The following is a 13,090-nucleotide window of genomic DNA, read 5'->3' as shown; positions in this document are numbered from 1 at the left end:
ACATGTACTTGGGGAAGAACAAAATGTATTTTATTTTTTAAGAATTTTTTCAGAATGAATTAGACATATCCTCTTTTGTCGAATAACACAATATTTTTTATTCCTTAAAAATGTTCTCTATTCTTTAAGAATGTAACTAATTCCATTCTCATATAATATTATAAGAATGTTTATTATTTTTAAGAATTTCAAGATATAATTTACCTAGTATCCAAGTATTTTAACCTATATTTTAAAAGAATGCAAACACACATAGCTAGCAATTACATAATTTTCTTATTAGAAAGTGATTTCAAAATATTTAACAAGCAACGTATTCTTAAATAATTTATTTTAACTACAAATTAAAAGAATGATAAAATAATAAGAATGGGTAATTTAAAAAATAAAAATAAAACAATTGCAATTACAATTAGTGGAAATGGTTCATGCATAATCCAATCGCAACAAAATCTAACATCTCCTTAATATTTACATTTTCTATATTTTATGGTAAACCATTTGACTAGTTTACCTTATGGTTGTTTAAAAATAAAATATTATTAATCTTTTTAAAATTATGTACCATAATGTTATCCTCCATTTTAACTTTTCATTATTTAGATCTAGTGTACGTAAATTGATCATATAATCAATACCATATTTAGATATTTAGAGTTCATAATAAATCTTAAACCTCTCTTTCTCTCTTTCTCTTTCTTTCTTTCTTTCTCTCTCTCTCTCTCTCTCTCTCTCTCTCTATATATATATATATATATATATATATATATATATATATATATATATATATATATATATATATATATATATATATATAAGGTTCAAATGTTTTTCACATCTATTGTGTGCTAGAATGCACCAATAGGAATTTAGTATTAATTATATGTATATTAAATGTTATCCATATTTATAACTCATTTTTATGGAAACTAATTAAATTCATCATTAATGTCAACAATAATATTATTTCATAATAAATTAATATATAGAAGAATGAAAGTGTATTACAGCAGAATGAGAGTGTATTCTAGTAGAATATATCTCATTCTTCATATTTCATACAACTTTATTGTATTTTAAGTGGTTGAGTCTTGAAACAAAGTACGAACTCATATATAAAAACCTAGATGTAAATTCATTCTGAAAGAGTGTTATTGTTGACATTAACGACGGATTTAATTAGTTTCCATTAAAAGAGAATTATAATTATGGATATCATTTAATATATATAATTATGAAAATCATTTAATATCTATAATTATTTAATTAAATAATTATTTAATTTACTAAATTTCTATTGGTATATTTTAGCACACAATAAATGTAGAAAACAAAATAACCTAGTCATATATATATATATATATATATATATATATATATATATATATATATATATATATATATATAATACTAAAATAAAATAAAATAAGAAAATGTATTTTTCATGGGAAAAGTACCTATAAATAATGAAACCACATTAACAAAACACAAAAGTTTTAATAATTGTTTTTACTAGGTTTGTTTGTTTTAGAAAATTAACAACAAGAACCAACCGTCGTAATTTTTGTTGTTTTAATTGACGGCAAAATATGATAGCGGTTTTTTACGCATTGAAAAATAATAATTTAGGTTTTCTTGGAATGTTTCCGAACATATATTTTGTTTGAATCCAATTACCCCACCACAACAGTAAACTAACGTCCCATCAAACGTTCAAAACGATGTTATATATTATACGTAATGTGTTACATTCGTACTCAACAAGTACACAGCTATGCAAGTTTTAGCCATTTCCATTTTGTTTCTTATTATATTACTATATATAACTTTTTGGTTACATGATCGGATGAGGAAATTGACGGCGGGGGTGGCGGTAGTAAACCCTAAACCCCACCCCAGCTAACCCACGTTCGGCAGACAAGCTTTCTCCTTCACTGTTCCAGAAAATGCTGGTTTCACAGGTCACTGTTGGGTCCCTCCGGTGGTTGCCAGCTGTGTGAAAGCCCCAGCCCTCCAATCATTCAATGCCAACCTAACTCTTCTATTCTCTCTTCACTCAGATAATCACAAACAAATATCTCCGGTTGCAAGTGTGCTGGCTTCCCAATCACCATCTTCATACTTTCCCACAATATTCAAATATAATAACTCTTTTTTTGAAACTCATGATTGATTCAATAGACTCTATTATTAATTTGGTGAGTTGGTTATAGTTGTAATAATAGGGGAATGTTGGGGTAGGAAAGGAAAAAGAAATAAGTGCATAATGTTGTGGAGATAGCCCTTATAACACACTAGTCACTCCGCTTTTTCTTGTTCATCTACAATTAGAACAAAACACACTTGCAGGGTTTCTTTCTAATTAAGGTACACTTTTTCTTTCTTTTTCTGGTTAACCAGAATGTTATTAATGGATGTTTGTTTACAACCATACATGAATTAAAACTCTGTAGGTTGAGTTTGAGATTGTTTGTACTGAAACTTGAAAGATGGGCTACTGGAAATCGACAGTCGTTCCGAAGTTTAAGAAGATCTTCGAGAAGAACACCACCAAGAAGACAGCTGCTATCGAAGCTTGCAAGTCCTTTGATGATGCTAAGGTCTCTTAACATATTTCGATTATATATATATATATATATATAGAACTGATTAATGGTTTTCGTTTCTTTCTTTATTTATTTTCTGGTTTCTTGAATTCTTTTACTTACGATATTCATATGTATGTCCACACAGGAGGAGTACAGCAAAGAGTTTGAAGAGAAGAAAACTGAGCTCCAAACTAAAGTAATAGAGATCTATGAAGCTTCTGCAACTGAAATCAAGGTTCCTGATGACTCCCTTCCACCACCTGCTTGAACTTTTATTAATTCGTGTTTACTTTTCAAGATGTGAGTTGGAGTTGTTTTAGAAATATGTAGTATATAAGTATTTGTTATGTGAATACAGGCTTTGGTGAAGGAACCTAAAGATGCTTCTCTAAAAAAGAACTCCACCGGGGTTACCAAGTTTCTTGAAGAACTATCCAAGATAGGTACGTAAATGTCACTCAAGTTGAATTAAATCATTTGAGTTTGTTTGATTAAACATGACTTTACATGCACAGAATTTCCGGGGTCGAAACCAGCTCATGAAGCGTGTTCCAAGTTCGGACCAACGTTGGTTCAGGGACCTATTTTCTTTGTATTCGAGAAGGTGTCGACGTTTATTGTGGTAGAAGAGAAGGAAACAACGAGCAGTAAAGACAAAGACGTGGCCGTGGAGGAAGAGAAGAAAGAGGAGGTGGCGGTGGAGACTGAGGTAAAGGCGGCGGAAGAGGTGGCAACCCCGGCGGAGCCACCAAAGGATTGCTGATCGAGATGACATGATCAATTTATACTATGTGAAGAAGATGGCAACAATTTGATAAACCTGTTATTGTTTTTGTATTCGTTTAATTCTTGAAAATTACACTTTTGTAGCCGAAGTACTTGTATTCCTATGGTATTTTACAGTTTTTGGTGTATTTATATATATTACTTATTATTCATTATTTTAATTTTTTTTTGGTTTTGATCAGATTGGTATCATATATTTTCATAATGTTTTACAACATCCTCTTAGTCTTCATTTGCCACTAGGCTGTGGGGAGTGGTCACAGTCAAACCACCAGCCATCTCAGCGCAACATAGGTATTTTATCATTTCACAGCCAAACAACCAGGGTGTGAAAATGGTGTTCATTGGTGGGTTGGTAGTGAAGAGGAAAAATAAGGAGAGAGAATGAGAGGAAATGTGAGTGGAAAATTTAAGAACCGATGAGAATGCATGTGTTCTTCCGTCTTCACATACACTAGAACTCACTTCACAGCCAAACCACCGATCTTTGGGGAGGTGTTCACTGGTGGGTTTATGTGACACATGTGTGCCACATAGGAAACTCATGCGTGAGTATGAACCCACTCCGGATAGCCTTATGAACATTGCCACCGTGACAATGCATCATATGTTTGTTATAAACAAGTGTTATGTAAATGGACCATCTTTTGTAATTTTAAAAATCTATATGAGATAAAATTTTAATTAGTATCGAATGATTATATAGCCTAAGTAATTTAAAATGTGAATGAATATGTTTCCAAAAAAATTCGACCAACACTTCATAAATAAAACAAAATAGGTTATGAAAAAGATGAATTTAGTAGTAGATGAATGTACATGATTATCCATAGAGAGAATAATTAATCTTCGTTTAAGGTGTACTTGTATGTGTAAGTTGGCACATGTAGGTTATAGTAATTAGTTTTTAAATGTGTAAAACTATATATAGCCTAAAAGCTAATAATCTCTTGTGGTACCTGACCGCGTACTAGCCCCCTCTCCTTCCTCCGAACTTCTAGTATAGCCTTTGGAATCATTTTCTCGATCTACAAAAGAGACACCCGATCTTCTTAAAACTGGGTCGAAGGCTCAACTCGTGATATGATCTCCACTTCGTCCACCAAACCGAAGAATAATCAATCTTGAACATCCTTATAATGAAAGACAGAAATGATTTACTACAAACTAGACTTTACCCCCTTGCAGCAGAAACCGATATGAAGAAAAACATGCCTTTGTTCAATTTGTCGACTAACAAACATCAGATCTCTTTTACCTAGAACACGGGAGGATGGAAGAGCATAACCTCGTTGTAGAAAACGAAATCCTAAGCCATTGGCCGACCACCCAGACTCGAGTTGCAATCCTCGAGGCGATCAACACAATCACTTCCTTCTTAAGTCCTGCGACTCAAACTGGAACTATTTTGAACAAGGCCTTTTAGACCTTAGAATCATCTAACTCACACAAGTCTGCACCATTTAGAAAAAATCTACCATGGCCACTTAGGCTCGAACAACTGCCAAACTCATCCTTATCCCGAGAAATCAATACCGAAATACAGATAGAACGGGAAACAAGATACAATTAACCCTTGTGATATGCCACACTGTCTACTGGAAACCTGCTCCTCGGTAACCTTTCAACTCTTCCTGATCTCCATACAAATCATGTGCTTCCGGTAGTATTGGGCCCTCAATACATTCCACACCTATACGTACTTGTCCCAAGAATTGTCTCAAGGTTCCCAAGTCACTACACCTGATCGCTAATAATCGTAGATACACATGATCTCACAAGCACATACTACCAATCTTCCTATTCTCTCCCTCTAGGATTCTTCTCACACATATGCATGTACTAGCATACCTTAACACTTTTTTCAGGTCACTAGGAATTCCCTCCCCACCCTACTATCTGCTACGGAAGAAACTTCTACCAATTCCAATTAACTATTTTACAAACACAAGTACATGAAACAGAGATTAAACAGTCCTTCGTCTGAAAGATCTTGCAATACAACGGTTGTACTCAAACAAGAGTTGTAAAATAGGGCCAAATCAAGCATTCTAAAATTATTTAATCTTTGTGGCATGCAACCTAACGTATTCACTTAGTGGTTAATTAACATCAGTATAGGTTTCACATAACCCAAAGCAAGCAGCATCCGCGAAGCAAATCGCACAAGCAACAAGGCATCATAAATATTAGGAAAGATTTAACACAAAATTCCCGAAGATCCTTAACCTACACACTATCATGCATTTCTAACAATTCACATATCAGGCATAAAAGGCGTCTCTCCTAAGCAGGCATTCTAGCATGTAAACCAAAGCATATCCTTATCCTACTTCTATTATGTAATTCATACTATATCATCAATAACATATCAAACATGTATGGATATTCTAGGAATCATTTACTTGAGCTTCGAATGACTGCGAACATCACATCTTCTTTTCTTCTTTCAAGTTAATTCCTTTTAAAAAAAAGGTTTATAAAAATTCAGATCCTTAGTTTGAGTTTGGAATCACATGAGTGTTCATCCAAACCCCTCACACCAGGGCTCTGATAAAAACTTGTAATGTCCTAATTTTTAGATAAGAGATCACAAGGAAGTCAACAAGAGGTTAGAAATTCTTCACTTATGTTGTTTTTTAAAGTAGGATGCTATTATAGTAAAACATAGATCCTAGGTTGCATGTGCACTTAGGTATATCAAGTTTTGATTTTTCCGTTACCTATGTGTTTTGTACTTGATGCTATGAATCCCCAACAGTGATATCAGAGCCTAATTATTTTAATTATGGTACAAAACTTTATGAAAAATGAAATTTGAAAGAACCCTATCAATCACAGGTGCAATGTGCCCCTCTACCTGGCGCGACGTGCCTATCAGGTTTTCAAGATTTTCGAGCCATCTACTAATTTCACAAATCTAGGGATAGAGATCAATTTGAAAATATTGTTTTAACTAGATACATCTAAATATTTAAATTTGATAATTAATTTGAAATATTATTTAATTTGAATCTTAAATTTGAATATTTAAAACATTGCATCGAGTAATTAATATATACTCCACTTTTAATTATAATAATCATTTGTTGTAAAGTTGCTCTGAATAACATTTACATGAAATTTTATCATTCATGTAAATGTTATTCAGAGCATTTTATCATTCCTTGGTACATTGAAAGCTTTTACTAAAAGAGACATCTCTTTTTGATATATTTGTATGTACAATATTTTCATTAAATATCCAAAGTTATTGTTTTTGTTATAAACCAGTTTCTTTACATTGAAATGGTATAAAATGATTCAATATAACATAAACATAATAACAAATGTTTATTCTTTCATGTGGTATTAAAGACATATAAAATGCAATAAAACAAACAAAATATATTACCAATTCGAAAACATATCATTCAAACCATATTTGAACTTGATAATTTCAACTTGACTACCTTCAACTCGAGGGTTGTTACCATGCTCATTAGTATCTTGAATAACAACTTGAGTAGGGGTTTCATTGATATAAAAATTTACAAGAGTGTTAGGGGGGATCTAAATTGACATCTTCACCACTGGCTTGAGCTTTCAATTCATATATCTTCTCTCTATACCACTTGTTCGGTAGTTGTGGGTCAATCCAACGAAAAAGCCCACATTTATGTATTCATCATTGTAGTTTCTACAGGTAAGGAACCTCCGTCCAGGATTCTTTAGTGTCCATGTCGTCCACATTCCAACCGGATGTCCACGTCTGCACAGTCTCACGTTACTGCTTGAAGACGACGACATTGATTTGTCCTAATTTATCTTCTTACGATTGTGGGTTTTCGAATATGGGAGTTGGAGTGCATGCTTTATTTATGCAACTAAATTCCATAATATGGCCCTATAATGTAAAACACTTTACAAAAGAATAATTCCTAGCAAATTGGTAACAAAAGTTGCAACATACAATTCCTCAATACTAAAAATTCAACGAGTTTTATTGCCGTTGCAAATTTCCATAGCTAAATATCTAGGAATACTCGTTATCATAGTTGCTATGGAATTTAATATCATGAAAATGTCGTCACAAATTAGCTAGGTTTTTTTTCCATAGCAAAACAAGAAAAGGAAATCAAATTTCATAGCATAACTCACTAGCAAATACCTAAGAATGCTACTTACATAGGAAAGTAACTATGAAATTGTTTTCCATTGAAAAATTTTATTGCATATTAACCATGCACGATAGTTAATTCCATAGCAGCAGTACAACAAAAAGTTTTTTTGTAAAAAATTTTGTTGGAAATTGCCATGAATGTTTTTGCCATATAAATATCGGTAGCATAATACCAACGGATTTGGATTCAGTGACATTTTCCCTAGGAAGTCTCATGCTCGGTACCGAAAATAAATTCCATACACAATGTGGTAGCAACTTTGCTATGGAATGACATTCCATAGCATGATCTATTGTAGAATAACAACGAAAAAACATTCCATAGCATCATTCCCTAGCAAAATCGTGTTTTTATTATAGCGAATAATTATAGTTTAGATTCCTCACTAATCTCAATATCTAAATCAATATCAGTTAAGTAAGGAGTAGCCAGGCAGGACAGTTAGGAGGCAGGACCCTTTCTACATATAGTCTTTCTGAAATCCAACAACCAAGCCAACATGACCATTCTAGACACCTCTCCCGTAAGTAGATCAATCAGTATTATAACTTGAAATCACTGAAAAATAATAATTATAAATTCATAACAATAACTATAAATATAAATATAAGTTACACTAAAAGTAATATAAGTGTATCTTAACTTATAGAAATTTCTAGTGAAAAGTCGGCAATTATACTGGCAGAATTCTGACTCAAGAGCTTCTATTTGTGGGGCTCTTTGATGCCTAGAGCCTTGCTAAACACCCCTAAGGACTAGAAGGACTTGGACACAAGAAGAAAGAAGTCTTGGAGTGAATGGATTTGCAAGATGTGAGAAAATGAGTGATTTTCCCAACTTATTTATAGGCGCCAGGAAGGAGGACACCTAACATAATTTTAGGTTACTCCTAGCGTAGTGGTGTTGGCAGCAAGCAATACGTATGTTGATTTTAAATCTTCAAAAATTCACGACTTTCGCATAAGAGCTCCGTTTTTGACGTTTTTTTATATCCACGCATAACTATCGACGAGATCTACGACTTTCGTTTTTTATATCCACGTGTAGCTATCGACGAGATCTATAACGTCAACTCATTTTGACATTATTTTTAAAGTTATATTTTTAACATGCTTAAACTGTTAACGTCCATTAAAAAATTCATAACTCTCTTATCTGACGTCCGTTCTCGACTATATTTATATCGTTGAACTCCTTAATGAGATCTTCAATTCTCGTTTGGATCGTTTCGATTAAAAATCGACCGATCTAAAATTCAATTTTGGAGTTATATACTGCTACGTTGAATCTTAGAAAAATCATAACTTCCTCTTACATAGTTAGATTTGGACGTTCTTTATATATACGCTCTCGGTATAATGACTACTACGACTTCTGTTTAGACTCATAGGCAAAAAAGTAATTTATCAAAAGCTCGCTTTTTACGATACTCAGAATCGTTCCGGTTTAATCGTGAAACTTCAAAAAACACATAATTTCTTCATCAATGTCAGATTTCAATGTTCTTTATATGTACATAATCATTGTCACATATACTATAACTTTTGTTAAAGTTATTTGTCCTAAACAATCTTCTATCAAAAAATCATTTTTAATGTGTATTATCTCTACTAGCTCGAATATGTGGGCGTTACAGTATTGGTGCCTATGGTAAATAATATGACCACATGTTATGCTAGATAAACATGAGATCTCATTACTCAATTTGACCCGATGTTTAAACTAGGAAACTCAATATGATCCGAAGGTTATGTTGTGGAAGATTATTAAACAGACATACTTATTAGCAATATATAACCTATTATTAAGAGCGATGTTTTACAAAGAGGACACATATCGTTGGTTATGATTTTTTTTTTTCAGATTTCCTTATTGTGTTCATGTAATCGTAGGGATGTCATACATGGAAAGTATGATCGTGAGAATAAGACGTCAGGAGGATGTATTGTCCCTAATTTTACTTTTACATGTACCACTTGTACTCGAATTTTGTTATATGTATAATGTACTACAACATGTGTACGTGGTTGCTACAAATTATTTCCCATTTTTGTTACACTCTACTTTTGTAAATATTCCCTCTAAATTTTGATCCTTATGTTATATATAAGAAAATTGTAAATCGTATTTTAAAAATGGGGTGTGACACCCTAATTTTATGGAATTATTGAATATACATGTAAAATGCAAGATATGGATGAATTGGGTGAAAACCACACATCAAAAATATGAATAGACGTTGAGTTATAGCTCGAAGTCCTAAACAACGGGCGTGTTTGGCAAAAATAGTTGTTAGCTGGAAGCGGGTAGCTGGTAGCGGGAAACTGTAACTTTTGTTTGTTATATGAATGTTTGGCAAAACTAGCTGGAAGCTTTTAAAATATATAAAATTACATAAAAGGACAATAGATTAAAAATAAATAAATAAATATATATATTTTAAGGGTAATTATGGAAATTGATTTCAAAAGCTCAATAACGTTTTGTTAAACGCTACATGAAGTAGCTTTTAGATTTGGAGCGTTTTGTTTAAACTAAAATCTAAATGCTCGTACTACCAAACGAAGCTTTTTGTTTAAACTAAAGCGTTTTGTAAAAAGCTAAAAGCTAGAAGCTCCCAAACGCTTCCAAAAGCTCCGTGTCAAACACGCCAACATCTTAGGGGTGTCTTAGTCATATTTGGTCATGGTCAAATACAACATGAGAAGTTGAGGAAAATGTCATGAACCTATCAACATCTTAGGCATCTTTGTAGTATATTTGTTAGGACATATATTCTCTTTGGGCATTTTTGGTGAGAACAAGCATTTGATATAACAAGAATTAGGTACAAAAAACCTAGATAGGGTCTTAGGACACCACGCCGAATGACCAGAGTCCTTGTAGCATATTTTTTGAGTAAAATCAAAAACATCATAGAGCACGCAAAACACAACATCTAATGTCTTACCTAACATCATGGGACGTCTCCAAAGACGCCACTACCATGAGACCATACTTATCATATTTAAAACGCTTTATAAGAAGGGAAGTTTGTGTTATTGTTTTTCATCAATCCCATGATGCTTTTCCTTAGTTTTAACAACTTCAATGGGTCCCAAATCCTTCCCTAAACACTTCCAATCCATCTTGCATCAAGATCAAAGACTTATTCCAATAACATATAATAATTCTTTGAAGATCGAATCACCATTGGAAGCAAATTCATCATCAACATTATGGTTTCGTTTTCTTTTCTAGTATTACATTAGGGTTAAACTCCTCCTGTGATCTTAACTGTAAGTAAGTTTCGTTTTCTTTTCTAGTATTACATTAGGGTTGAACATTTTATATTCATAGAAAAATTATTTAGGTTGTTTTCTGTTTAATTGATTAATATTTACCATTATTTTTTTCTAAAATAACTTATTGCTTTATATGTAACATAATTCTATTGTGGTCTCCCCCACCGTGATAAATACTTAAAGTGATGTGTAAGATAGAGGGCATAGATGTACAAAGTTTGATCCCATATTTAAACATAAACTAGTATAGTCATGTTTATGTGGTCTAAATGAACACAAAAATAGTAACACTCGGTACAATACAATCTTAGTAATCAAAATTAAAAGTGCGAGCATTTTCTCGATCTACAACAGAGACACCTGGTCTTCTTAAAACTGGGTCGAAGGCTCAACACGCGGCATGATATCCACTTCGGCCACCAAACCAAAGAAGAACTCACATACTTGATTTGTAGATTCCTCCGACTCATTAAACTGAAACCACAAAATCGAACAGTCTGTTGACCCTCCGAGCATAATACTCATTTCTCCCCCATGTAGGCTTCGAATTATTACCGACTGATGTCTGTAACAACGAATCTATAGACTGGCTCAACCAGATGCCTACCAACCTTGGATCTCAAAGTGCAAAACAGGGAATGCGATAAACCTTTGGATAATAATCAACCAAACTCGAGGAAACTTTGAGTCTCATTCATAGCAAAGTTAACTATGATAACATTTGATTGATGAGGCACCTTAAGAACCGAATCTCCCAATCAAAAATTTCATTCGGATGAATGAACCACAACCTCTCACTTTTGTTGCATGAGTGAAGGAATATAAGTTACTATTGAAATTCTTGTCGTTAAAAGTTTTCCTCGTAATTTTTTTTCAAGGATTCTTTAGAATCCTTTATGGTCAAGGACGAATCAAGGATTGGTCTGATCATGAGTTTAGAGCAAGTTTTCGTCATTAATATGTCTTCGTGGGCGCATGTATTATCCCCTCATGAGGAAGTTGTTGGGAAAGGAACTTGATATCGTCAGTAGTTCCTTTTGGAAGCGCCATGGATCTTGATTGGGGTGCGGTTTAGCCACTCAGGTTCTGAATATAGAGAACATGGTTAACTCGCAATGTGGGTCGTTATATTTGGTTAAGATAGGTATTGGTTGATTAGTTGATCATATTTAGAGTCTGATATGTGTATTTCTACATAGGAATCTTTCAGTAATATATAAGATCATTAGGTTTAGTGTCGGTTAATTTTTGATTGATTGGTCTTTCTATTCCTTGTTTGAATCACGGGATCATTTGAGGTTTTTCGAGCAGTAATAGTTAAAGGTACAGATGGTGCGTTGTCCCTTTATAAAAAAATTGTCAGTTGTATATCTAGGTTTGTAGCTGTGTGTACTTTGATTGTTTGGTTGTATGATCTTTTTTCTAGCAAGCTTAGATTTGGTGGTTGTCTTTGGTTAGTGAAAGTTTAGATGTAGCAACGATGTTGTTCGACCTTTCTGGTGTGACCATGGGTCTACGCAGAGTTCAATTTGGGATGTCATTTGTACGAGATTATGAATTAAGGACAATCCGATTAGGGTTCTGTGAGATCCCTAATCTTCACAACCCGAAAATACATTTTTATTTGTGCTTATTTTAAATCAGAGTGATCTTTATAAATGCGTAATTTTTCCCGTGAAAAGTATTTTCGAAAAAAATGTTTTTCATTGATTATAAATACTTGGGATGTCACAACCGATACAAAGCATAAGCATAAACATTACATGCCTTACATTAACTTATTGTACTAATGGCCTACACTCCTCGAATCTCCCAATCGATTGTCAGCATTCCGAGCCCATGTCTACTTCCGAGATTGTCAGCATTCCGAGATGAAGAATTTTCCGAGACGAACAAGTTTTTCCGAGATTATGTAGTTTCAAAGATTAGTACAATGTTATGAGTCAGAGAGTAAAATTACATTTTCTTGTTTACCAGTTGTTTTCTAGTGTTGTATAATTGACAAGCTCAATAGCAACAACTGTGTCAGGCTATTGATCTTCAGTGCATGCATACTTTATCTATATTTATCTTTTGTAACTCCATGGATATAAAAGGAGTGTCAACCTTTGTAAACAGAAGCAACTCAAGCACTTCACTTCTATCAAATAAAGTGAATTATTTAGTCAATCATTTTCTCTCGAGTAAATTACTGAAACCGTCCCTGTGGTTTGGTTAAAATTGCACGTTTGGTCCCTAACTTTTTTTTTGCACTCGGATCGTCCCTGTG

General features: G+C 33.2%; 1 protein-coding gene across 1 annotated transcript; it reads left to right on the top strand.

Moving 5' to 3' along the window:
• The first annotated feature begins 2,143 nt into the window (after positions 1 to 2,143).
• On the top strand, positions 2,144 to 3,535 carry LOC111917500 (plasma membrane-associated cation-binding protein 1). Its single transcript, XM_023913181.3, has 5 exons — positions 2,144 to 2,367; positions 2,454 to 2,600; positions 2,734 to 2,823; positions 2,947 to 3,031; positions 3,104 to 3,535. The coding sequence occupies exons 2-5, from the start codon at positions 2,490 to 2,492 to the stop codon at positions 3,349 to 3,351; spliced, it is 534 nt and encodes a 177-aa protein (XP_023768949.1). The 5' UTR covers positions 2,144 to 2,367; positions 2,454 to 2,489; the 3' UTR covers positions 3,352 to 3,535.
• The last annotated feature ends 9,555 nt before the right edge of the window (positions 3,536 to 13,090 follow it).

This window comes from Lactuca sativa, chromosome 2, assembly GCF_002870075.4.
Source record: "Lactuca sativa cultivar Salinas chromosome 2, Lsat_Salinas_v11, whole genome shotgun sequence".
Classification (NCBI taxonomy): Eukaryota; Viridiplantae; Streptophyta; class Magnoliopsida; order Asterales; family Asteraceae; genus Lactuca; species Lactuca sativa.
Note: the sequence above shows the minus strand (reverse complement) of the source record. Positions and strands in the feature narration are given on the sequence as shown.

Bases quoted from the DNA above. Each gene is read 5' to 3' on its own strand.
- LOC111917500 (XM_023913181.3), top strand. From the start codon at position 2,490: ATGGGCTACTGGAAATCGACAGTCGTTCCGAAGTTTAAGAAGATCTTC. The intron at 2,601-2,733 runs GTCTCTTAACAT...ATGTCCACACAG, and splicing joins AGTCCTTTGATGATGCTAAG to GAGGAGTACAGCAAAGAGTT. The intron at 3,032-3,103 runs GTACGTAAATGT...TTACATGCACAG, and splicing joins TGAAGAACTATCCAAGATAG to AATTTCCGGGGTCGAAACCA.